Source organism: Nothobranchius furzeri, chromosome 12, assembly GCF_043380555.1.
Source record: "Nothobranchius furzeri strain GRZ-AD chromosome 12, NfurGRZ-RIMD1, whole genome shotgun sequence".
Taxonomy (NCBI): Eukaryota; Metazoa; Chordata; class Actinopteri; order Cyprinodontiformes; family Nothobranchiidae; genus Nothobranchius; species Nothobranchius furzeri.
The window spans coordinates 9,534,395-9,561,167 of NC_091752.1; the positions used below are offsets into that span (position 1 = coordinate 9,534,395).

At 43.8% G+C, this 26,773-nt stretch overlaps 2 protein-coding genes across 3 annotated transcripts in view; one reads left to right on the forward strand and one right to left on the reverse strand.

The window, feature by feature from the left end:
• The window catches only part of pdzd8 (PDZ domain containing 8), a 58,461-nt gene extending 54,402 nt beyond the window's left edge, over positions 1 to 4,059 (reverse strand). The window contains exon 1 of the mRNA XM_015944040.3: positions 1,707 to 4,059. Coding sequence (XP_015799526.3) covers positions 1,707 to 2,599 — 893 coding nt within the window. The 5' untranslated portion in view covers positions 2,600 to 4,059. The remainder of the gene's footprint in view (positions 1 to 1,706) is intronic.
• Positions 4,060 to 5,527: 1,468 nt separating this feature from the next.
• edaradd (EDAR-associated death domain) lies at positions 5,528 to 25,074 on the forward strand. 2 transcript variants are annotated; one of them, XM_054749971.2, is made up of 7 exons: positions 5,528 to 5,713; positions 17,280 to 17,370; positions 17,555 to 17,613; positions 17,938 to 17,980; positions 18,959 to 19,032; positions 22,321 to 22,369; positions 23,574 to 25,074. In XM_054749971.2, exons 3-7 carry the CDS (start codon positions 17,602 to 17,604, stop codon positions 23,960 to 23,962), a joined length of 567 nt encoding a protein of 188 aa, XP_054605946.1. In that variant the 5' UTR covers positions 5,528 to 5,713; positions 17,280 to 17,370; positions 17,555 to 17,601; the 3' UTR covers positions 23,963 to 25,074. The 2 variants fall into 2 exon arrangements, with proteins under 2 accessions (XP_054605946.1, XP_015799523.1); XM_015944037.3 differs by lacking the exon at positions 17,280 to 17,370.
• The last annotated feature ends 1,699 nt before the right edge of the window (positions 25,075 to 26,773 follow it).

A 26,773-nucleotide genomic window follows, 5' to 3' on the forward strand; every position in this document is an offset into this window, starting at 1 on the left:
TAGTATGCCATGAATCATAAACCCTGTAAAACAAAGAGCTAAAAGGGGAGCTAGTCTTTGGCTAGCATATTTCAAATGCTCTGCACTAATGTGATCCAGACCACAAGCCTTATTATCAGCTAGTTTGTGAATAGCATCATGCACCTCATGGGTCGTTAAACATATAGATTCATCATTAATAACAGAGCCATCCTCATGCTGATCACTTTTTAAACAATTAGAGATGATTTGCAATTATTAGTTGTTTTCCCATCTTTCCAAAAACCTTTGACATCATTACTCATAAATTTCCTGACCATAGAATCTGCCCACATGATCTGCTAATTTTTTGATATAAAACGAACAGCATACTTATATCTGGCATTAGCACGTTTTTTCTGCTCAAATTCCAGACCTTGCTTAGGTCTCCCAATCATATCCCAAAGTTTAAAAGCTACCTGTGCTTCATCCTGATACATGGCAACATGTTCTTTCCAGCCAGGCCTGACATGAGGTTTCTGCTTATGCTTACCTTTGACATGAAATGGTCTACCACTTTCATACAAAGCATCCACTATATCCTCATACATAGAGCATAGATCACTTTTGTGTTTGAGGATCTTACAATTAACATCTTTACACAGGATAGCCTCTTTAGCCACACAGATATTGTTTAGGTATTGATCTGTATTATTTTTATAAGCCAATATGTCTTTGTCACTTAATGCTGCTTGATACTTTTTTCAAAAACCTTTATTAGCAACTTTTAAACGAACAGCCAAACAATTATTTGAAATAAATTTTACTTTATTGCTGCTTTGTCTAAAAGTTTAAGAGCATCAACTAATTGTCCTAAAATTAACTGCTTTAATTAGAAAATACATATTTTCAGAAAAGGAACGTGACCCTTATTAAGAGAGGATCTCCTCATCATCGGGTGGGGCTGGAAGTAGAGCTGCTTTAGATGATTTAGCTTTTCCCTGCCAAGACGCCTTAGCGGGGTTTATAATTTAACACCAGGTAAAATCCAGGTGTGGCGAGATATCGAGACAGATGTGGAAGTAGCTTGGATTCATTCACAACACAGATTACTATCTTGTGAGATTAGGAAAATAGTTTTTCTTTTATTTTGACAAACACTGAGACCTTTTTATGTCTCTGATTTACTAAACTATCAAAAGATGTGTGCTATTTATTAAATTGCTGCATTCTGAATGTTTTGTTGGGCAAATAAAACATCGCTCCCTTGGGCTCGCTGACAGGAAGGTGCTTTATTTTCATTTTCATTTCATTTCATTTATTTATTCATGAATCAATATTTCTGTAAATGTGCCAGTTAGCCGGCAGGCTAATTTTCAACGGTAGTTACTAAGCACATTTATAAATAAGGCTTGGAGTTGAGTTGAGAAAAGCTAATATTTATGATTTCAAATATTTTTAATCATTTTTCCCCAGCAGGACTTTTTGACTCATCCTGACATGTTTGGACCGGCCTGTGTTATATTTCAGAACTCTGGTCCCTCCTGCTCCACGTGCTGGTGCCATCTAGATCACCTGCACAGGTAGAAACTCCTCCCCTATGCAGTTTAGTGTCATTATTTTGGTCGTATTTAAGCTTCTTCGAGCTGTTTAAAGTTGTGTTTTGGTCATTCTACCGTGTAGCCCTGAGGTAAGACTAGTCCCCACAAACCAGCCAGGTAATAGTCCCCGCCCCGCCGCTTGCCTACCTGATTTTGTAGTTGGGTAAGGTGTGTTTCCTCTTGATGACCCGCTTCAGCTGGTTAACTATGAAGGAGGTGAGCTGGGACAGCGGCCTCCCCTCAAACTGAGACTTCACCTCAAAATCCACCAGCGGGTCCTCCACGAACGAGAAGGACCAGTGAGAGAAGGGCATGCGCGTGAACTGCAGCCTCAGCCTGCCCACCACGCGCCGCATCTTAACGAACAGGTAGGCGGACTTCCCGAACACCAGGTCCACGTCTATGGCCAGGTGGAAGCCGCCGCTGTACTCGATGTCCACCTCGAAGTTGAGCTCCTCGGGCATCCCGTCCTCGTTCATCTGGACCGGTTTCATCAGCCGCGCGCTTTTGAGGAGCGGAAGTGAGTTCCCCAGGGAGATGTCCCGGAGACTCAGCCCCTCCAGGAGCCGGCCGGCGGTCTTGGTCTGCAGCAGCTCCTCGAACTCCACCTTGATCTTTTTGGTGATCCAGTGTCTGACCGCCGGGGTGTCCCGGAGCTCCCGGAACAGGAACAGGAATATCGCGTTAAGGAAATTGCAGGTTTCGGCTCTGCCCGCATCGAGGGGCTCGCTTTGTGAAGGCGGTGGCGGCGGCTGTTTGGGGCTACCGCCGCCGGACACCGCCGCTTCCGGCTGCCTGCTGCTGAAGGCGGCCTCCTGATGCCGGGATGCAGCCGCGGCCGAGCCGTCCTGCTGCTGGTGCTGGTTCGGCTCGGTCTGCGGGGTATTAAAGTAATCCTTCAGCGCGTCGTCAGGCACCACTTTGACATACTGAACGGTCCTGCCGAGGGGCTCCGGGCTCCTCCGGTAAATGAGCAGGAACTGCAGCAGCAGCGTGAGAACCGCGCCGCAGAACGCGGAGATCAGAATTAAGTAAATCATGTCGAGCTGTCGGCCAGAAACCCGCTCACGGCCACCGGGAGCCGCGGCTAGACGAGACAATGCTACTTCCACCTGGTCATCTGCTGGTTCCTGAGCGCAGGGCGCCGCACCTGATTGGTCGAACTCTGTACGTCTCTGTGCGTAATGACGGAGTTGTTTCACCCGATGCGTTCAGGGTGTGTCGGATTTTAGAGAGTTACCGGAAAACCCCTGAAGAAAACATCTGTCTGTCTAAATGAGTAAAATCCAAAAGGTCTCATGTCTTTTGATCCTTTTTTATCATTTATTTATGGATCTACAGTTTACTCTTTTTATTTAGATTTTTTGGGGGAGTTCTAAACATTTTAGCATCACTAGTCTACTCGTGGTAATCTAGTACTAGCTACAGTACTACTACCAAGTTCCAGCTGACTGACTTTTGGGCGATGGGAGGAGAGACAGAGCGATAACAGATCAGGGCGTTGATCCGGTTTGTGTCTGGATCTCACGTTCTCCCCACTAGTGCTCATGAGCTTTTGACAGAAATATGGAGAACTTGGATGAAAACACCTGCCAGGATCTTCCTCTGTAGGGAGGCACAGCTCAGCCCCAGAGATGATGATGGTGAGGAGCTGGGAACTCTGAGTAGAAACGCCACTCCTTCTTATAGACAGAAGGGGATTCAAGCATCTGATTTGGATGCCTCCTGGTAAATTCCCTTTGAAGGGTTTCCTGCTTTGTTGTTTGAGGAGATCCCAGAGCAGGCTCTGGAGGGATTAAAGATGCTTGAGAATCCTCCAGGAGCAGGAGAGGAAGATCAGAGTTTCTCGTCTGGACCTGGACTTACCTCTGTGATCTGACCTTTCTCTGATCTATTCCCTCCAGCCTTTTCTGCCTGTTTAATTTCACACTTCCCTGTTTGCTGATTGGAGGGAAGTGATGAATGAAACAGCTGTTAGATCTAAACTCATCACTGTTACAGGTACAACGCCTAAACTTTTAAAGCCTTTTAGCAGATTATTATTTTTCTCTTATGGATACAAGGCCTAAACCATTACTCCCAAAAGTCTCTCTGTCTCCATGTCTTCGTGTTTACACAGAGTTCCTACCAGGTTCTGGTTCCCATCGTGATATAAAACCTAAAACAAACCAGCCTGCCAGGAGCTGGTCTCTGAAAGACCTTCGTTGTGCTGCTGAAACGAGACCATGGCTCTGTGGTGAAGCAGGAATCAAATGATCAACGCTGAGACACTTTGGGTTCTCTGTGGTTAAAAGCTCCAGCTCCGCGTCTCCATGTGGACATGCTGCGGAGAACAGGTTTCAGGATTTCCTGGGAGGCTTCTCAGTAGAGACGACTCCTCACGGTGAACATGAAACCGGTGACATCTGCTGGGTCCGTTTACACCGTCTCCACCTGGCTGGTTAAAGAGACGGCTCACATCCACCGTCCGACCGTCAGATCCTGACCGCTGAACAGAACAGAGTCAGGATTGCTGAATAAAACAGATGGTCTGTGAACACACCAGCCTGGTTCCACCTAGGCTTTTTTCTTTGAGTTTCAGGTCCAGTAATGATTCACCGTGTTCAGGAGGAACCAAGCATTATTAAACGATCCACGCATGAACAGACTCACTGTCTCACCATGAAAGAGCCTCTAGATGTTTTACAGCTGTCTGGATTTACGTGTTAGTGACAGATTTAGATCAGATGCAACTTTACATGTTCAGATTTGGTTTTAGGGTTTTGTGTTGAGCTTCATATTTAGATTCATGTTTAGTTGTGACATCATTTTTTAAGCAGATGTGATGAACATAATTTTTGTTGTGAGGGGTTAAACTAGGAACTAAACTTTGAGCCGACCTTTGACCCTTTGATAAGTGCTGATCGTCAGGGCATTGACGGCCATCCTGCCAGATTTAAAACTTTAAAAACGAGTTTTAGGTTTCTACGACATGAAATAAATGCTGAAATAAACAAATGTTTGCTATTTCTGAAACAGGCTGATGACGTTGGACAGGATCAACATTCGGATCATGACGTCATCAGACGGAGCTGTCACACGTTGCATTGCCTTTACCGTCCAGCAGAGGTCTCTGTTGTTTAGCTTTTTGTCTCCCTGTTCTTCCAGTAAAAGCTGAAAAACGTTTTCATATCTTTTAAAAGCTGCATTTGCATAATTTGGGAAATAAAGATTCATTTTTTCTAATGTATTTAGTCCAGTCACACACACACACACACACACACACACACACACACACACACTTAGAGCTCCCATGAACCTTTGAAAGGTAAACGGTTGTAAAGTATCAACATTTCAAACCAACCAGTTCTCTTTTCAACCAGTGGTGGCTGGTGAAAAAATTCTTGGTGCGGCTGTATGTGAAATATTTTCCATCTTAGTTCATAATAGGTATCAAAATAAACAGTGGGGAAATTACTATAATTCCAAAACAACTATTAATTTCCCTCCTCCAAATAAGCAGTACATTAACATATAAAGCTGTCTATAATTGCAATAATTCTCGAATAAATGCACGAGCCTTCTGTGTGAGTCGTTAGGAGCAACTGCAGTCAATAAGCCTGTGTCTCAACCATCTACTCAAAGAAGCACACCTCATAACACAACAGTGTTTTCCTTTCATTTTTTCTTCTGAACAATGTTGTTTTTTCTGTGAATTGGACTAAGAATACTTCACTTGACTTGACAATACTCATCTAGGCCAGTGACATTAACATAACTTACAAAATGAATTATTTGCTGTTTTAAACAACGTAATATCATGAAAGTAGAACAAATAAATACAATTTGCAGCAAGCTAGGATTTAATACAATTCGTGAATGCTGTTATTTGTTGCCTCGGTGTGCGGGTGTCTGTATGTGTGCGCGCGCGTACGACGGATGCTGTAAATTCCAGAAGGAGCCTGAAGGCAGCACCATTCGGAGCAGCATCTCATCAGTGTGCAGCCACCGGTTGGCACGCGCTCGTCTCTCTGCCTCCTACCGGATGATGACCGACTGCTTCACGTTTTTTATGGACTTTTAGAGGCTTTTATTCCGTTTCTGAGCCTCTCTGCTGACAGAGTGGCTTCCTGCTGGCGGCATGAACACTTTAATGGCCTGTAAGCAAACTTTTGGTGAGTCTAACCTTTCTGTTTGGTTGGTTTATTGTTGCAACGCATATATTTGGGGTTATTAATCCAGAATAACGTCAGCTACAAACCGGTCAGAAGTACTGAAGTTGTCTTAGTTCATCCAGAAAGTTTCCATCCAATAAAAACAAAGAGAAACGCTGTAGAGACGGTGGGAAAAGCCTAATTAGTCCCCGTTAACGGGTCCGGTGGATTATTATCACTAATAAGGAAACAAGCTCATCACCTCGTGTTCCGGCTCAGTTGGTTTGGGTCGAATCTCTGACTTGTTTTCAAATCAGCTTTAATGTTTTCATGTGTTCATAATTAAATCAAATCTTAACGAACTTTAAAAAAATAAAATCCTGTAGGTGTGAATTGGTCACCTCGTTTCCTCTTCATAAACGTGTGTGTGTGTGTGTGTGTGTGTGTGTGTGTGTGTGTGTGTGTGTGTGTGTGTGTGTGTGTGTGTGTGTGTGTGTGGTTTCCTCTGCTCTCTCTTTCACACTTGACCTTTCCAGAACAGTAGCTGGAAGCAGGTGGAAGTGGCCCAGTGGACGCTTGTTTTACTGCCCTGACCTCAGTAATCAGATGAAACTAATAAAAGTCACAGATTAGAACTATTTCATTTGTAATCCGGTGTCTGATTGTGTTTTATCATCATGGGCTGATTCTCCTCACTGTCATTCATTCAGTTTCTTCTAATAAAAAACATGTTTATAAACATGTTTATGTTGTTTAAGCAGGAAGTTGTTTTCCTAAGAATGAATGATTCACCCAAACCAACAAAGTGGGATGGATGGATGGATGGGGTATAAGCCTTTTACACAACTTTAATCCAAAACCCAGAATAACAGCTTAAACAGGACAAAATCCAGAAACAAATGCTGAAGAAAAGGTTTTTCCTGACTTCCAAACAAAAATAGATCTTCATTTTATTCACCAACTTTACTTACTGCTCCTGACAGTTATATCATCATTTAATTTTAAATAGACATATATAGGACTGAATATGGCAGGGTTCTAATGAAGGTAATCCTTCATTTCAATTATTCCTGGTGGCCAGTGATTTGTTGTAATGTAGTCCCAAGTCTAAATCAGCTCCTGGAAATCTTTCATATTACTTCTTACTTTTCATTTGCAGTCGACACAATTATTGAGCTCACCAGGAATAATTGGTATCATTATTGAGTCATTTTAATCACTTTTGCACAAAAAATGTTAGTTCCTATTCACTTCCATTGTTTATGCTAAGCTAAAGCAGACCGCCTGCTTCCAGACCAGCAGGATTACTGCGCTGGTTACACAATGCTTTTTTCCCCACTTACCTAACTCTGGGATGTTCGGAAATAGACAAAATTTCTATTAGGGGTGGAATATTGCTTTAATGCTAAGTTGCCTAGTTCTGATTCTCTTCATTTTGTTAAGTTTATTTAAGCGGAGACATTTTTTTTAAGCTGAGACATGCTGACTCATCATTTAAGATATGAGCAATTTTGTAAAAATATGCAGTTTGCTCAAAGCTCACGCCAGAGACTACAATGTATGCTACCTGTTAGCGTGCCACCTGTTAGCATATTATCTGCTAGCACGCTATCTGTTAGCACACCACCTGTTAGTATGCTACCTATTAGCACACCACCTGTTAGCATATTATCTGCTAGTACGCTATCTGTTAGCATCATGGACGTAATTTTGGGGGGGACAGGGGGGACATGTCCCCCCCACTTTTTCCAAAGTCAAGCGTTGACCCCTGCATTTTTCACCTTCCAAAAACAATATTACGCTATATTAAATTGACACTGGTTGAGCTCTAGGACCAAGCAGAAAACAACTGTTTGTGTTGAAACCTGTTTCTCATTAGAACATACTGTAAAGATACACCCTCCCACCCCCGCGTCCCCCCCACTTCTAAAGTGAAAATTACGTCCATGGTTAGCATAACACCTGTTAGCATGCTACCTGTTAGCACGCCACCTGTTAGCACGCCATCTGTTAGCTTGTTATCTCTTAGCACGCTACCTGTTAGCATGTTATCTATTAGCACGCCACCTGTTACCATATTACTTGTTAGCACACTACATCTTAGCCACCACCTCTTAGCTTGCTACTTGTTAGCATGCCACCTGTTACCATGCTACCTGTCAGCATGCCACCTGTTAGCACACTACCTAGTAGTGTGCTACCTGTTAGCATGTTATCTGTTAGCACTCTACCTGTTAGCACACCACCTGTTAGCATGCTACCTATTAGCATGTTACCTGTTAGCACACCACCTGTTAGCATACCATACCATACCATACCATACCAAGTTTATTTATATAGCACATTTAAAAACATCATGACAGCTGACCAAAACACTGTACATTAGTAATAAAAAGGAAAAAACCCAAGATAAAAACAAGATAAAAATCATATAGGAGATAAAAGGAACAACCTAACAATTTCAAAGAAACATACTAGAGTAAAAAACAGAGTCACAATAAAAACATAAAAACAATAAAAGCTTGGTCATTGATCAAAAGCTAAATGATAGAAGTAGGCCATCAGTACAGACTTGAATCGACCCAGTTCTGGGGCCTGTCAAACACTAAGGGGGAGAGCATTCCAAAGTTTAGGGGCAGCAAACGCTACCCTTAAACTATCTTTTTATTCCAGTTGGAGAAGTTTTTGTGTTTACTGATGTTGATCAGCATTCAAATCTATTCAGTGTGTAACAGGCGCGCGCGCACGCACACACACACACCCACACACACACACTGTTCAGTCGGACAAGCAGACAGAAAAACAGCAGAGGGCTGGAGGAATTCTTTCCACTTCTTCAATGGAGGAAAAAGGGGAAGCGAGCAGCTCTGAGCTATATCGTTTTGCAATGACTGATTTTGGCTCTATATAAATAAACTTGAATTGAAAAATTTAACTTGTGAGTAGCCAAGCCAGCCAGAAGTGTGGCTGAGACTCGACTGCCATGCAGTGCAGCCATGTAATCCGGTACTGGTAATGTCACAGGGTACCGATTCGCTATTTGTTATGGCTGACTCAAATGAAATGTAGGTTTGATCTGAAGAAGAAAAAATAATGACAGTTTTAGGCTAAATTCGATTAAGATACACTAAACTTCCAAAATAACGACTACATATGTCTACAGCACCATTACGCTGCAGAAACATAAAAGTTTTAGAATAAAAACATTTTAAAGACACAATTTAAAACCAATATTTCTTCTATCATGTTCTCTAAATAAAGTTTTCGTTGAACTTCTGTGCTGCAGACGTCACTCATGAGTTTATTTTCTATCCTATATGATCAGCAGGGAAAAAGCTTGTTGGGTTTGTTGTTTCCATGATGTTTGGTGTCTGTAGATTAAGATCAGCTTTCTACTCATCATCTGATTAGCAGAAATCCACAGGAAGTGATGACGGTGTTGCCAAAAATAGACGTTTTAGGGTTTGAGAATGCGCGTCAGTAGTGATAGGAACCACTGTCTTCCATCAGCTGTAACCATCAGGCTGGTTTCTGTTCTGGACCATCACCATAGTTTTGGCCCAGGACCAACTAGCTAGTCACATGGCAGTGATGTCATACCTTCTCAAATCCAGCAAACATGCAGGCTAGTGATGGATACCACCTGTCGGTATCATCCTGCAGGTTTGGAGGAGTGATGCAGCAGCAGCATAGTCAATCAGCCATTGTTCAGTTAAAAGAGCAAAAACTATAAAGTTTCACGCTGATTTTTAGAAGTAAAAAAAAAACACCAGGTAATGAAAACGTCTGACATGTCTGTGTGAAATTTTAGAGCAAGAGCTATTTTTGAATACCATTTAAAAATCTCAAAGCGCTTACAGTAAAAAATAAAGGAAAGTTAAAAGTTTTACTAAAAACAAATATTTTTAGTCCTTTTTCAAAGCTGTCTGTAGGTCAGGGTGCCCTTAAACTGTCGGGGGGCTTCCACAGGTGGGGTGCAGCAGCACAGAACGCTCCGTCGCGCTCAATCTGGGTCTGGGTCTGTGGAGCGGATGTGAGTGAGTGGAGGTTAGTGCGGTGAGACGGTCTTATAGATAAGACGATGTCTCCAGCAGACACAGTCCTTCCTGGTTTTAGGGTTTGGCTGGACACACAAACACACACACACACACACACTCTAGGAACTTGTGATTAAAGGGGCATGTTGTGGCAGAACTAAAAACAGTCTCCTCGCTGCCGTGGTGGGCTAAACCTGGGACCCACTGATGACGCGTTCGTAAGTTTACTGCATTTCTTCGTTCATTTATTCTACATCGTCATCAAGCGCCACAACTTCCTGTTAGTCGGACATTTAATAATAATAATAATAACAATAACAATAATCATCATCATCATAGTGCTTGTTTAGGACACTCAAAGATGCTTCCATGCACTCTCATATTCACACACTGCCAGTGATGGTAAGCTACTTTGTAGCCACAGAGGCGAGGTTGTCGGCCCCTCTGACCACCACCAACACAGGCAAGTTGGGTGAAGTGTCTTGCCCAAGGACACAACAGCAGAATACCCCTGGCAGGAGCTGGATCATGAGGCAACCCGCTCTACCTCCTAAGCTACTGCTGCCCCAATTTAAGCTCATGAATGAAACAACAAAGTCGTAAAGTGAGTTTGCGTAGGGCTAGGGTGGTAAAAACGGACTTTCCCAGGCTCACCACACCATCATCCTCAGCAGGTGAAAGTGCAGCCCTAAATGACCTCGCACACCAAAGGTGGCACACCCCCTCATAAAAGGGCCAATCAAGTGCGCTCACATGGCTGACACCAACAAACATACCTATTAGCTCCTATAGGGCAGTCATAAGACACGTCACTCTGACATCAAAGCTAAATGCAGAATTATAACAACAGAACTTTTGCTCCGGACAACAAACCATGAGATCACCGCTACGTGATCGGATTGTTGCAAAGCTGCCATTAAGCTGTTGGTGGTCCATCACTGGTTTTTCTGGATTCTTGTCTGACCCCTTTAAGACTTCTGATTTCTCTTATCAGACACAAACTGCCCGTATCTTCCAGCCATGATCCTTTTAATCCCGGAGGTTTGGATTTCCATCTCGCTTCAGACGGTGTGTAACCGTCACTTCCTCCGGGTTCGGCTGGAACAGCTTTGTTGTTCCTACCTGTTGTTGTCCAAACCACTTTCACACACACCCAGTGTTTGACAGGGATAATGAACATGTGTTTAGTCACACTGCAGGCTAATGGCTGTCTGAAATCCTGTAAGACTCAAGTCTACACTGTGGTTCCTCTTTCTGTCTCTAAACTGTAATTTACATCAACTCCTCAGTAAGTCTCTAGGCCGTGTGGCGCTGTAGCGTTGACTTAAAAATGTTTTCTCTGTATGACACCACCAGTCAGACATTTTTTTTCTCTAAATGTAAATTTGTTGTTGTACCAATGCAGAGAAAACCGCAGCTGCACAGGAACGTCTGATAAGAGACGGTGACACATTCACACCTGACAAGGCTTTGCTGCTGTTGAGTAAAGTCTGGGGAAGTCTGGGACAAATGGCTCTTATTTTCAATTCCCTCACTCTTTCATCTGCTGCCTGGTTAGCGTCAGTAGACTCATCAGAGTCACAGACTATATCCCGATTTAAATCTATTCAAACAGCCTTGAAGCGAGGAGTCTCCACACCGCCAGGTCAAGTGAGCGAAAACTGACAGATGGGTTAATGTTTGAGTTACAACTTTGTCGATTTCTTTTTTGTTTGAGGGAGTTTCAAACCCTTCACAGAGTTATCACTCCGTGTTTGCTCCTTCAACTCATAGAAAAGCTACAGAGCCCCTAAAGGGAAGTGGGTACGAAGTGTGCACCAGATAGTTTCTGGTGAGAAATCGTTTTGTATCATCAGGGTTCCTTTAGGGCCGGGGTGTTCTATTCTAGTCCTGGAGCTCCGGTATCCAGCTCGTTTTACTGGTTTCTCTATTTCAACACACTTGATTCACCTGTGCAGCAGCTCATCAGGCTCTGCAGAAGCCTGTTAATCACCTGCTCATGGAAATCAGGTGTGTTGAAGCAGACTTAAACCAAAACATCCCTCCAGGACTGAATGCTTCCGCTTTGGGGGCTCGATAAAGACCAAATAGAAAAGAGACGGAGAAATGTCCGAGAGCAGTTCAAAAACAGTTTTAGAATAACTGCAAAGACTATTTAGTCTCCATCATCTAAAAACAGCAACAAGCACCTGAAGACCTCTGGCTCATGTGAGGAGATCCAGATCATTCAAAAAAGCTCTGAGACGTTTTGAAACTATCGTGCAAACCTCGTCACCAACAGTGGCAGTCCGGTGAGATTCCAGCTTTCAACATTCCCGACTGGCGACTACTTCACGAGGACAGGTGGAGATCATGAAGCGGGCCCAGATGAGCATGGTTTAGATGCAGCTGGGCTGATTCACACTTGGCTTCACTGCTGTAGCACCAGGAGTCTAAAACGTAATCACCCCAGAGCTGTGGAGGGACCTAGGTTAAGTTTGATGTAAGCATTGGGAATAATTAGGAATATTATCAGGGGAATCACAATCCCTGCTCTAAACCCTAAACCTGCCTGTTGTTGGAACATCGCATCTACCTCGTGCGTGCACAAGTGTGTGCACGTTTTTATGTAATGTATTTTGATCAGGTCATGTCATTAAAGAGATAGTATAAACATTATCACACTGGTGCAGCGGAGGAAGACAGAGCTCCAGACACACTTACCACCCACCACTGTGTGTGTGTGCGTGCGTGCGTGCGTGCGCGCACACGCGTGTGTGTGTGTGTGTGTGTGTGTGTGTGTGTGTGTGTGTGTCTAGACACCACTGTGGCCTGGCTCAGGTATTGGCACGTTGTTTCCCTCTGTTCGTGTGTGGAGAGGAGCTCGTGACGAGACGAGGCCCCGCTCGGCTGCTTTATCCCTCCACAGCAGTCTTGGGTGGTCAGAGTGGAGAAACGGGTTCACCTGCATGGAATTATGGCCCTTGAGCGACGAGTTATGATGTGGTTTATATTTCATCTCTTGAACTTCATTCCAGAGCGTGCAGTTACATGCTCCTGCATTCCCAGGGAGAGGGAAACAATGCTCCAGTGATCTGGGCTGAACTTGGCTGCCTGATGCATCCCATGTAGAGCAGAGCAGCATCCAAGGGGGCTACGCTGGGTTCTGGTTGGTCAGAACTAAGCTCCTAGATGAGATTTGCCCCAGCCTGGGATGGAAATGCTCTCAGCTCTCCACCAAACCAGCTCCAGAACTAAGCTGGACCCAGAGTTAGCTGAGATCCACTGCTGCGTTCCTGCTGCTGATGGCTCCGGCTCCAGAACCTCTACTGGATCGCTGGAGCTGGAGGCGGGCTCACAGAGACCACTGACCAATCAAAACATTGTTAGTTTCATTTTTACTCTGCTTCCATGGGTGGGTTGGGGTGCTTCCTCTGGTGGGGGGTGCAACTGTTTGCATCCTTAGTTTAGAGAAAGCTGCAGTAAAACCTTCAGGCGTGACTTCATGGTGTTTGGTTTGGAGATCTCATGGGTTATTTATCTACACACCAACACATTCTCCGTAAGACTCCCAGCTGACAGGTCACGGAGACTCCAGAATAATTGGTTGGGGTGACCTCCTCCGTTAACATGCACCCATCCACCCCTCCTCTGGTCGTACCCATCGCCTCTGGAGTCTGAAGACCGTTAAATCTGCTTTTCTGTTGTCTAAAAATCACTGTGAAGGTTCGACATTCGCATCATGCAGATAAAAATACACTTTTGAAACTTATTAAAAGATCTATTGAAGATGTTGTTTCAGCAAGAACAAATGCAGCTAACATTTAAAATATTTGTTACGAGCTACACTCGTCTAAATCCCACTTCTTCACCAACCTTATCGCCATTCCTACCAGATCAGCAGTGTTGAGGTAACAAAAGCAGCAGAGGCATAAAGTAGACATGTTGTTATTTTTAGAAACAAATAATAGAAAATCAGCAGCAAGTCTTCGGGCTCCGTGAAGAGCCTTGTAGAACTTCATCTGCAGCGTTTGTCAGGGTGAAATAAAAATGGGTAAAATAGAAAATGCCTGCTATGATTCAGAAAGAGTTTCTAATGATATTAAGATATTATCCTGCAGCTGCCTTGTTTTTCCTAATGCAAGCTGGAACTTGTAGGAGGCTGTGACTTCCTCGCTACCATGAAGATAAAAGCAGCATGGAAGCTAAATGCATCATAGTCGACATTTCCTAGTCGTGTGGGCCTGTCTACGGCGGCTGAGCTAATGGGGACTCACCTAATTATTCCCCTAAGAAGTACGCAAGCAGTCCCCTCCTGAGCTCTCCCTCATCTACAAGCCTTTTCTAAAATTAGCCATCCATCTTTGGTGCACATCAGCATGTGTTCCTCCTCCCGCCTCTGCTTCTTACACAGTAATAATGTATTCTGGTCAGCTCAGAGCTGCTTTCACTGTTCAGGGGAAACACCGGAGACTGGAAATGACCCATGAGCGAGAAATACGCAAACTAAAATGATGCAGATTTAAATATTTAAAAAACATAAAGAGAAACTGTGAAACTTGTTTAGCCTGATCAGGTCAGGTGTCTGAGAAGACCCAAAAGGATGGGACCCTAAACACAAACCTTAAGATGATTATATTTAACCAATCTGCACATTTTAACTCCTGATTTAAACTATCGAGAAACGTCCACCTGAGGCCGATGAAGGGGTTAGCTGTTAGGTTAACCATCATCATCTAACCAGAGGTTTACCACGTTTCTGCTTCTCAGCACCACCTCAGCCCATTAGGGACCATCATTAATGTAGAACCTCTAATAGTGTAAATAACCCTTAAATCAAGCAGGAAACTGGCCCTATTTAGAGCTTTATTAAAGAACCAGACTTTTTCTTAAAAGTGACCATAAATGGTTCATTTCCTGTTTTTGGTTAAAATAATCCAAAAATAGATAAAGTAGAAAAATGCAGGTAAAATGATGTTTTTCAAATAAAAACAGCACAAATATGACTCGGTAGGTGGCTCTCTGGAAAAGTAAAGAAGTCATCAAATTTTTACTAACTACGGTTTGGTTGACCTCAAAATGAGGATGTCTAGCTGCTAATATGAACTCATTTCCAGGACAAGGAAATTAAAGAAACTCATGAAAACTCAAATGATTCTAAACTACAAACTAAAACAGGAAATGAAGCCATCCAGAACACGTTGGAAACCAAGAGGTGAAAACCTTCAGATGAAACGGGACGGGCTGGGGGGGTGGATGATTAATCCGTGCCGGGACTGCAGATGCCACTTTGTGTTCACTTATGACTCAAACAGGACACGTCTGTGGTTTTGGTTTTCACAACCGTATGAATTCATGTTCGGGGGTGTCTCTGTCTTTGGGGATTGTTTGGATCCTGTCACGTTACGGGATGGTAGGACCCAAAATGCAGAACCCAAGATGACACGAGGCAGATGGTGATATAAGAAAATATCCTTTATTTGGATGAGCCGAGAACAAACAAAAATAAATCCAAAGGCAGGGAGCCAATAAGTCCAAAACTATCCAATTACCAAGCTAGAGACAAAACACTGAAGACTAGAAAAGACTGGGATTCAAAACGCTAGAGACAAGAGAAAGCTTGACAGAAATACCACAATGGACCGACACAAGACAGAGACAAGACAGGGCTTAAATACACAGGGAGGAGTAATTAGGGGAAATGGCAGCAGGTGTGTGGGGTGAGGGCTGGAGGGAAGACAGGTGACAATAATTCATCTAAATGGGGGAAACAGAACCAAAGGAGGACAGATAAACCTAAAACACAAAAACTAAACCTAAAGACTGAGGGAAGTACTCACACATACACACGCTGACACACATAAACTCACACCTACATACACTGAACTGGGGAATGGACATGCATACACACACACACACAAACACCGAACAGGGGCAGGACATGCACACACACACACACACACACACACACACACACACACACACACACACACACACACACACACACACACACAAACACACACTTACACTAAGTTGAGGACAAAGAGGCTGGAGCTGACTTGGGAGAAATGATCTTAAAAGGGTAACAACATAAGACACTTTAACTGAGATGCAGACAAAAGACACATGTGGGCGCTATGAGACACAGAAGAGAATCTAGAGAGGGATGGAGAAACATCAGGAGACACATGAAGGAAGACGCAGATGCAGACCATGACAGATCCCAGCTGGACTTTTATAGACTTTCACCAAATTTTGAGAAATCTCAAACTGAACTCAGAATAGCAGGTTCACTGAGAATCAAACCTTTTTACTATTTTTGATGTATGATCGGTCCCTCTGAGCTTCTCATGCTGGCTGAACATGAAATAGTCTCCTACACCTATCTCCTGCAGTAGCTTCTGATAGAAAACAGAAGGTGAAACTCTAGGATTAGAAAATCCTGACCTACGCCACACTGTCACTAAAATACATGGACTCACCCATCATGGAGATAGTGCTAGGTAGGTAGAGCGGGCTGTCCAGTAATCAGAAGGTTGCAGGTTCAACCCCGGCTCCCACCAGAGAATGCTGCTCTTGTGTCCTTGGGCAAGACACAACCCAGCTTGCCTGCTGGTGGTGGTCGGAGGGACTGGTGGCATCTGAGTTCAGCAGCCTCGCCTCTGTCAGCACGCCCCAGAGCAGCTGTAGCTACATTGTAGCTCATCCTCACCACCGTGTGAATGACTGATTGTGTTGTGAAGCGCCTTGGGGGTTATAGAAGCCTAACAAGGCGCTGTACAAATACAGTCCATTTACCATCTTGGCTCACAACGGGGAAGGCTGTTGTTGGTTTAGCGTCCAGGCAACAGCAGAGAACGCCTCAGCCAGTAGAAGCTATTGCTAGCATTAGCATCTCCACCACACAGCAGAACTCCTCCATGCTTGTGTTATTTGTGGAGATAAAACAGAGTCGTGTTGCTGTTAGCCAATCAGAGGTGCAGTTGTTGATTAAATGTTAAAATGTTTCACATCATACGTGTGTGTGTGTGTGTGTGTGTGTGTGTGTGTGTGTGTGTGTGTGTGTGTGTGTGTGTGTGTGTGTGTGTGTGTGTGTGTGTGTGTGTGTGTGTGTGTGTGTGTGTGTGTGTGTGTGTGAGGTCCTGTACCTGAGCTAAAGCAGCTGGTTTAACCGATGGACACACATGGCTGCACCTGGAAGGCTGCGTGTCGGAAACATACGATGGCTTAATCCTAAATCAGGTTTCCCATGCAGATGAACTTTACTCCTTATAGCGTGAAACCCAAGAAAGGCCAGAGCGTCTCTTTATTTTGGAGCTCTTTGGACACAATGAGTTTCCAGTGACGTGGGCTCGTGACGTCCCACGGCGCCCCGCTCAGGTATTTTGGGAACTGAAAAGCTGCCTTTGTGCTGCTCCCAGGATGACCTGCTGAAAATATACCCACAAGGGCTGAAGCTACTGGATTTGTAGGTTTTATTCCTGTTGTAATTCCTGAGTTTTATTTTGAAAGAACAAACACAGCTGAAATGATTTGTGGAAGAATGATGAAAAGCCCTTTTCTTTTGTCAGGTTCTTCACAGGAGATAAAGTGAATTAGGCCTCTGGTCCGGTTGTGGTTCCTCTCTGGTTGATCAGACTCATTAGGTTGCTGGTGGCTCAGGTAGCTGTAGTTTACTGTTATTGGTATAAAATGCGTCATGCTTTCAGAGCTCACCTCTTCCTCGGCAGCAAGAAGTGGCTTCCTGCTGCCTCTTTGCGGCTGACACTTTGACATTCTGTAGGAAGTTGCTGAAATGAGACTTGACTTGAAATAATGACGATGTGTCTCTGTTTTGGTGGGACAGGCAGAAGCAGCTCTGAGCCAGTGGAGGACACGGACACCACCAGCTTTATGACAGAGATTGTAAGAAACCACTTCCTAATTCTCTCCTCCAGCCTTGACTTTGACATCTGCTCACTGTTCCAACTTGCTGATTGTCCAGTTTAATGATTTTTTTTTTTGTTCGTGATTAGAAAGCCCTGTAATCTGAGTAAAGTGCCAGAACCAAGCAGGCCGTGCTGTGATTGTGAGCGCTGAAGGGCTCGTTTCAGAGCAAGTCGAGGCAGGCTGTTCTCCGTGTCTGCAAACACGAGAGGCGTTTAGTGCCTGGGCTGCAGGCCGGGTCCACAGAGCTTCACACAAAGCAAACAGGCCTCTTCACTAACCTCGCCTTTGTCTCTTCCACAGTCGTTGGAGGCCAATTATCCTGTTCAAGTCACAGATCCTCACGGTAATACGACTCTCTGCTTCAGGGTCAAGCAGAAGGCTGCTTAGCTGCTAGTGACGCGACAGCAAAATGCTAAATATTAGGAAAGTTTCTTTCTACATCGATGTGAAACATGAGATCAAAGTTGCTTTTCTGACTTTGTTTCAAAGTCTGTGTGTTTTAGCCAGTTTTAAGAAAGTTTCTGTTAAAACTTTATAAATGATTTCACCCCTAGATGAACAGCCTCAGTCTGGAGAAATAGTCTGTGTGTTCCTGACACCTCAACGCTGTTCATTCATCAGAGCCCTGCAGGTCTTAACATAACACATTTATTCTTATGTAGTTTGGCGCATATCAGTTAATTATAATTTAACTTTCTTAGATGTTAAAGTCAGATTTTCTCGTGACAAAAAGTGATTTTAACGATGTAGGAAACAGGAAGAGTTAATAGGAAGTCCACTCTTCATACAAACCGTGCCAACTTTATTAATAAAACACACAGAAGCAAAGTGCTGCACACTAACTTCACATCAGCACATTTAAACATGTATGCTTTCACATGAAAGTGAAGCCTGTTTCATCTTATTACCACCCAGCCTGAGGGGAAAAGTTCATAAAACAACATCCCATAATGCGCTGTGATGTTCTGGAGCGGTTTTAAGACGACAGCAACAGAGGCTGTTCAGGAAGTTGTCTCAAACATGCGAGATAATAATTATTTATGACTTTTGGAGAGAAAAACACTCCAGAAAAGCCCAAAACTCCTTTAACCACAGAAATCAAATGTTTTCTGTTTTTATCAGGTTAGGATAAAGTTGAGTTAGTTTAAAGTGAAACACTAATCAGGATGGACGAGAAGTGGAGATAAACTTTAAACCCCAAACAAGCAACATAGCTGAAGGAAACGTTAAAACCAACACAAGTGAGAAAAAGCTGCTGTGTTGTTTTAGACAAGCTGGGACTGGTTTTTCATCAGAGCTGACGGTAATGATCCTCCTGCAGATGCTGTGACGCTCCACCTCAGCTCCATGCCCTCCAGATACCTGAGCCCCTCCTCTGAAGACAGGATAAGACAGGTCAGTGGAGCAGCCTTGCCTCCTGGATCCTCTCACTGAGCTCCAGAATCCAGAGAAAAGTAATCCGGCTTTCATGTGACGCTCCGCTCAGTCGTTCTCAAGCACAGAAACTCACCTGACATGAGTTACAGCAGCGGGAGAGGCTGGAGAGCAGCAGGGTAACAATAAATGACCCGCACCTGTGTAGCAGCTTTTAGAGTCAGAGGACTCCAGAGCGGTGGGAGACAGAGACATGATGGTGGCCGATTTGTTTTACACGTGCCAGGTGTTTAACGTCAGACAGTAAATCATTTATTATTAATATTTGGTGTCCAGATACTTCCTCTTTCATTCCATCTTCGTGTCGAATCAAATCAAAGATCGTCGGGAGACATTTAGGGCTTGGTTAGGCGTGACAAACATAAATACACCTAAACCTACCATCAGATATTTGGTTTCCTAATCATTCAGTGTGTTAATCCTAACATCTGATCATTTTAGCTTTTTGTGGTCCTCGTCTCCCCACCTGTCCCGACTTCACATCACATCTGCAGAACGGAGCTAGCAGCAAGATACTTGGATGCATTAAGTGTTTCGTCTGTCTGTCTGCAGCCGGGTGTTCGGCACAGCCAGTCTACCATATTTATTTTTGTAGAGCACATTTAAAAGCAGCATGTCAGCTGACCAAAGTGCTTAAACACAAAAGAGTAAATCTAATGCTAGAAGAGCCCTCACGATCAAAGAATACAAAACAGACTGTTAAATAAAATATGAAATCAACAGCGCAGCAGAATTTAAAGGCAGAACATAAAACATGTGTTGCAAAATATGAAAGCAACTGAGAACGGGCAAAAGAGAATAAAACTGTAGAGTAAAAACAAAAATGTGTGAAAGAAGCTGCTTGGAAACATTGCAGAGTTCACATTTAACAAATAATCGTGCAGAATTTGTAGTTTTCTGTCTCAAACATGACACCAGCACATCTTCTGCAAGTCAGAGAATGAACCGGAGTGTGATTACTCTTTAATTTTAGCTGTGAGCTAACGGGCTGCGGTTTTGTTCTCTGCAGGATGTGAGTGTCGTTAATAACAGAGCAGAGGCAGGAGTGCAAAAAGAGGACTAACATCACTCCTCTGAGCAGGATCCCTGATAAAAGAAACACTTAGAGGAAAAGAAAAAGTTATCAGCCGGAAGCTAAGAAGTGAATGTGTTTGTTCCAGTAGGTCTGATGTTCGGTTCCAGTCGCTGTTGGGCTTTGATGTGCCGGAGAGCTGCTGGGTTTGTGTCGAGACAAGTTTCACTGCAGCATCGAAACTTAGCAGCCAGCTCGGCTGACTGACAACACCCGTAGAACGTTATATATTTAGCCCAGGAGTTTATTTTAGCACCATTTTCTCCTCCGTGCTCACCTGTCCTCCGAGCTGAGTGACGCTTCTGCTTTGGCGGATCGGGTGTGCGCTCCAAACGCTTCGGACCTGCGGTAAAGTCCCGCCTCCTAGTTCGATTGACAGCAACTTTCTCCACGCAGTTTATGCAAGATTGAAACTGGAATTGGGAGGCTGTCAATAATGCGGGACATGAGTCTCAATTTGCGGGACGTGAGAAAAGTGATGAAAATGCGTGACTGTCCCGCACAACGCGAGAGAGAGCCATGTCAACCAACACAGCCCCACCATGTCCAGAACCTTAGTGAACTTCAGGAAGTATCGTTTTCACCCGAGGGTCCTTTTTGACCACCTCAGAGATCTCATCATCAGATTGTAGAGCCCAACCCAAAGTCCAGATTCTGTGGCTGTCAGTCACTTCCTCTGCGCCACAGCTCCTGATCCACCAGATGACATCTCCTTTAAGTGCATTTTTCAAACAGGAAGTGTGGGTGGATGTGACGCTAGGGGGTTGAATGACTCTTTAATATATCAGAAATGATCATCGTGTATATTGAGAAGGTTATTATGGATTATTTGGAATGTTTTTAATAGAAACAATAGATTTGTAGATATTTTGAATATATATATTTGTAAAAACTGTTTAAACAGCCTGCCCTAAGCAGTGTGTAGATGTGCTCCTGCAGCACTAGTGATGGGGACATCCCTTCATATGTGAAACCATCAGCTGACTAACAGATGGCACAAACATTGCTTTTGTGTTATTTCCAGCAACAAAAATGATATTAAACATTGTTTCTCTCCCTGTCATTTTCTCTTTAACACTCATAACACTGGTAGGCTACAAAGCACACCTTGTTGTGACATTTGGGGTGGCACACTGACCATCGGAGTCAAACGTCTTCATGTTGTTGGGCCTTTGGAGTGAAAGAGTGAAGGTTATAGACGGAGCAGAAGTGGACTGGCAATCTGAGTTCTGGAGAACCCAAGAACGACCGGTGCTCTACTCCAAGCCGGTGGATGAATGCACCCCCACCGCCCTCGCGAGTTGGAAATCCCCGTCGGAGATCGAGCTGACTGCAGCAGCGATCAGACTTCTCCAAACCACTCAGAGTTTGCTAATAATCCATATTTCTGTTTGGATATATGTCCAGCTCCATCTTCCTGCCTGTCGGAGCATTTAACCATTGAACCACCGGCTGTTCAGGTGCTGCTGCTGTCATTGCGGGAACGAGCACAGTGTTGGATAAGTCGCCTCTTTTTGTGTCTCCTCTGTGCTGACGGGGCTGAATGTGCTGTGCGTCTCACGGCAGTGATGCACCTTTGGCGCAAATTGTAGACCTTCATGGAGCGCGTGTCCGACGTATCGGGAGGCTGCGCTGGGCACGGACTGAGGATGTTGGAGGGACAGATATTTTTTTTTAGAACTCGAGATTTTGACTAATAAATGACCCGAAAAACTACCACTGCGCACCACCTAGAAAAAATTATTTAAAAAAGGTGTGCCGAGAGGTCACAGAGTTTGAAGTGGCGGTGCATGTTGCTGCAAACCGAACCCACAGCTTTCAGTCCATATATTCAGACTTCGGTCCATATATTCGGAAGTATTCTGGTATAAATATATAATAATTTCCTGAACGGCATGCCATATATGTATATATATATATATATATATATATATATATATATATATATATATATATATATATATATATATATGACATGCCACGTACCACAACCCAGCCAAGACCAGTTTAATATTTCTGTTTGATATTCACTGAAGCTCCGCCTCCATGGCTTCCACTTAGTTTGATTAGAAATGGAAAAAACAGATTTACATGTTTTCTGTGATTTTTATTGGACTGCATTCGTGTTTAAAGCAGATTATATAAAGCTCTGCAAACATGTGTTATTGTGTTTTTAGCCAGTTGAAGATGTGGAGGAATGCACCTGTCCATCATCTACTTCACCAGGTACGTCCGTTCAGTTCATTCTGTAAAAATATTCAGAAACGTTTACAGGAATTATTTGTGATGTTTTGATTTCATCCATAGTTCTGAAATAACATAAACACATCTGGTTGTTTCCAAACTTCACATAAAACATTTTACACCTCAACGTTGTTTCTTTCAGGTCTGAAGCAGTTTGTGAACAACCAGATCCACCTTTAGAGGAATAACAGGCTGTCTTTCATTTGGTTCTGGAGAGGTTCTAGTCCACTTCTCGCTAGCGTTGTTTCTGTTTGTTGTCTGAGGTTTGCAGACTCAGCCCCAGCGTCTCTGACTGGTTCTGGTCTGGACTTTGACCGGACCGCTACAGAACCTGGTTCTGTTGTAAATCTGCTGTTGAGTTTGGATCATGGTTCGGTTTTTAAACTGGTTTAGTCCAAGCAGCTGTCAGCCAGAGGGACTGACAGAGTTCATGATGGACCATGTGACTGCATGGAGCCCAAACCATCAGCCCTCCTCCCCTGTGCTGGTAGGACTGGAGTGGTTTTCTCTAAACCATGCAGTGCATTATGGGTAGGATTTCCACTCTAGGGCCACCTGTTTAGGGACATTGTTAGTCCCACCTGTCTTTCATATTTTTGAATAATGTTCTTGAGCTAGTTTGTGCCAACATGGCCCAGGGTTACAGGGTTACAGGGTTACAGGGTTACAGGGTTAATGAAATGTCACTCAGACCCCATCACCTCTGTGGCCAGAAGGCACACTTACAACTTCAGATTTGCTGGTCCGGTTCCTGCTGGTGGAGCTGTGGAGTGTGGCCGTCTGCTTCCAGCATGTTTCCTGCATGTTTTAGATCAAGAACACAGCTGATTTGTTTAATTTAGTGATGAAACGCTTCTGTAGACACTAATGAAAGCTGGGAGACATTTCATCTGTTAGATTAAGCTGTTAAAAAGACGAACGCACAGCGAGGAGGTGTTTCACTTTCAGTTAAACCACAGTGAATTAATAATGGACACTAGGGGGTGCTAAAAGTGTTCCTTTAAGCTGGGTAGTTAATCACAAACTGCTTCTGTGTTTTGACTCAGTTGTTAAAGTTAAAGCAACACTGTGGAAAACAAGTTCTTTATCCAAAAAGAGAGGTTTTTCTAGGGGAGGTGTTTACGTTTAAACATGATGCACGACTCATTTCCTATTTTGAACCTTTTTTTGTCCTTGTTGCGTTTAGACTGCCCCAAACAGCTGCAGCTACTGAACAGTCCCTGTGAAAAGTGCTGCTGTCCCGCCCCTCCTCCCAAGATCAGCGACCTCATGAACGACAAAGACCTGCTGGACGTACTGCGGCTCAAACTGGATCCAAACCATTGCACCATCAAAAACTGGAAGAACTTTGCCAGCCGCTGGGGGATGAGCTACGATGAGCTGACCCTGCTGGAGCACCGGACCCAGGGCTCCCTGTATCACAGCCCCACGCAGGAGTTCCTGCTGCGCTACAACCAGAAGACGGTCACTGAGCTCACCGAACTTTGCCGCTTCTATCAGCGCATCGATGTGCTGCGACTGCTACAGAGCTGGATAGAAAAGGACTGGCCCTCACGCTGGCAGCAGGCTCACTAACCTCTCAGAATCTCCGTATTTATCTTGTTTTTCCTGCTGGGGGGGTACATGTTTAGGAATTATTCTTGGACTCAAGCTACAATCCTTTTAGCTAAATATTTACTAAACATCTGGAAAACAAAACAACTATGAATGAACTGGAACCCAAGAGTTTCAGATAGACCCACAGCTAAGTGTTGATACTCAAGCTCTGAAAACGTTCTCCTTTACTGATTCCTAAAAAAAAAAAAGTACATATGATTTATGTAGAGGTCCTAACATCTCATCTTTACTGACCACCGTTAGACGGGTTTAGAGAAATGTTGATTTATAAGAAGTTCTTGTGGTTACACTAGAATTACAGCATCTCATGAACAAAGCAGTCACATCTCCAGTGCTGGTCCTTCTCGACCGCATGACTTCCAGATCCTTCTCGACTTCCAGATCCTGACTGGTTTAGCTCATTCTTCATCACCAGCATTAGGTTTGTGTTTGTCCTCCTGCCTCTGGCACCACAAGTTCTCAGTGGGATGAAGGTCTGGGTAATTTCCTGGACCTGGATCAGCATGTAGAAGTTCAGGTCCTGATCCACTTAGTTCTGGCTAAATCCCTCTGGCCCGGTGCACCATCATGCTGGAGAAGACATTGTTCATCGCCAGCTGTTGTTGGGTGGCTGGAGGAGCTCCTCTGGGATGATGTTTAGGTACCATTCTTTATTCATGGCTGTTCTGAAGCTGAACTAAGTGAGTCAACCTCCTTGGCTCAGCGCATTTTAGAGTTTATGCAAACAGCGGTTATTAAAACTGAGGCAGCAAACTTTGTGATGATTGTTGGTTTTATTTTTGTTTTGGCCTGGAGGTTAAAGCTGTTACCACTCAGCAGAGGTGACCTGAGGTATGCAGCTGTGAGGACTGCATATGAGCCGGTGTCTTCTGTCCATTCAGGTCCTGCTGTTCTGAAGCACGCTGCCGTTTGAACATGACTCAGTGAGTCACTCATGAATAAGTTAAAAACTCTGAAAAGTACCAGCAAGTTGCATTTCTGATTTACCAGCGCTGCCATAAATATATATATATATATATATTTTTTTTCTTCTCTTTCTTGATGAAATAAAGATCATATTTGTACCCTCATGTGTAATTAGATGTATGGTGTTGAATGATCTGAATCAAAGCTTATCTGTGTAATTTACTTAATCATCTGGAAGGACACACTGCATTCTGTGCCAATGGCCTGATGCTTTTTGGGGTTACGTTTATTTGACCACAGCCTTCTAACCAATGGGACAAAACACGTTACAGTCATGTGACCTTTAAGAGGTTAAGTTAGTGGGACCTCACAGACATTTATAAAACCGGCAAAGTTTCGATTTTTTTCTTGTTCAAAAATACAAGTGGTCTTAAAATTTTAAAGTAAACTTTTTTGGGAAAAATCTTATTAAATTTTAGTCTTCCTACATGAAACAAAAACTCCTCCGCATCGAGAGAAGCCAGTTGAGGTGGCTTGGGCATCTGGTCAGGACGCCTCCCTAGTGAGGTTTTCTGAGCGCGTCCAACCGGCAGGAGACCTAAAGGTAGACCCAGGACACGTTGGAGGGACTATGTCTCTCATCTGGCCAGGGATCGCCTTAGGATTTTCCCGGAGGAGCTGGCCCAAGTTGCTGGGGAGAGGGAAGTCTCGACTTAGGCTACTGCCCCCGCGACCCGACTCTGGATAAGCGGATGAAAATGGATGGATGGATAGATAAAACAATAGGACTGAATAGAATATTATAAAGTAAGAAGGCAGCATTTTCTGTAAGGAACTCGGGATGATATTGTTGCTCTACAGATAATAAACATACACAGCAACAATAAGCTTGTTTACAAAACAAATTATATTTGGTCCTGGTACCAACCATTTAAACCTGCAGTGCTCACATGTAACCGCAGGGGGCGCCATTGTCCAGAAAATACTACAGACATGGAGTCAGCCACACATCATCATGGCTGGAGCAGGTGTCTAACTCCAGCAGGACAGGTTACACGATGAGTCTAAGACAGTTTCATGTGTTTATAACAACCTGTTTTCCATAAGTGTCATGTCCTCGTCAAGATTCAGAGCCTAGGAAGATGATTTGTTCGTCCAGTGGCTTAAACCCAATTGGGTGACAAATTGGAGCAATGTTGAGAGGGCCTCAAAAAATCCCAATCATCGATATAGACAAATGGTAAGCATCCTGTATTTGTATACGGCCATATAGGATCCTATACCCCCCAGGGCACTTTACAACACAATCAGTCATTCACCCATTCTCACGCCGGTACTGTATATGGGTTTTGTCTGAATGTGATAACCATGAATCATTAGTGAACAATATGATCCAAGGAGATCAGTACTGAGATGAAGAAACCGCAGGGCATTCCTATACAACATGAATAATTGAGTCAAGGGGAAAAAAACGACCAAATTAGTGTCTAATAACTGGTGTCAAAAATAACATTTCATGGGATCAGCAGCTCAGGAGGTAGAGCGGGTTGTCCAGTAATGTGGGCTCCATCCTGGCTGCATGTAGAGAATGCTGCTGTTTTGTCCTTGAGCAAGACACTGCTGTTGGTGGTCAGACGTACCAGTGGTGGCAATGACATACACTTGGATGGTTTACTTTGTGACGTGCCTTCCTGGTTTGGCACAAATTACATAGACAAATTGGAAATTGCTTGACAACTATTCTTTTGTGCCCTGGCTTCAAGTAAATTCTATCATCAGCAAGGATCAATAACACAACTTCTACCATGGCATCTTAAAAGGACTTGTTAGGTAACCTTAAGAGACTCGCTGACTAGAGTCAGC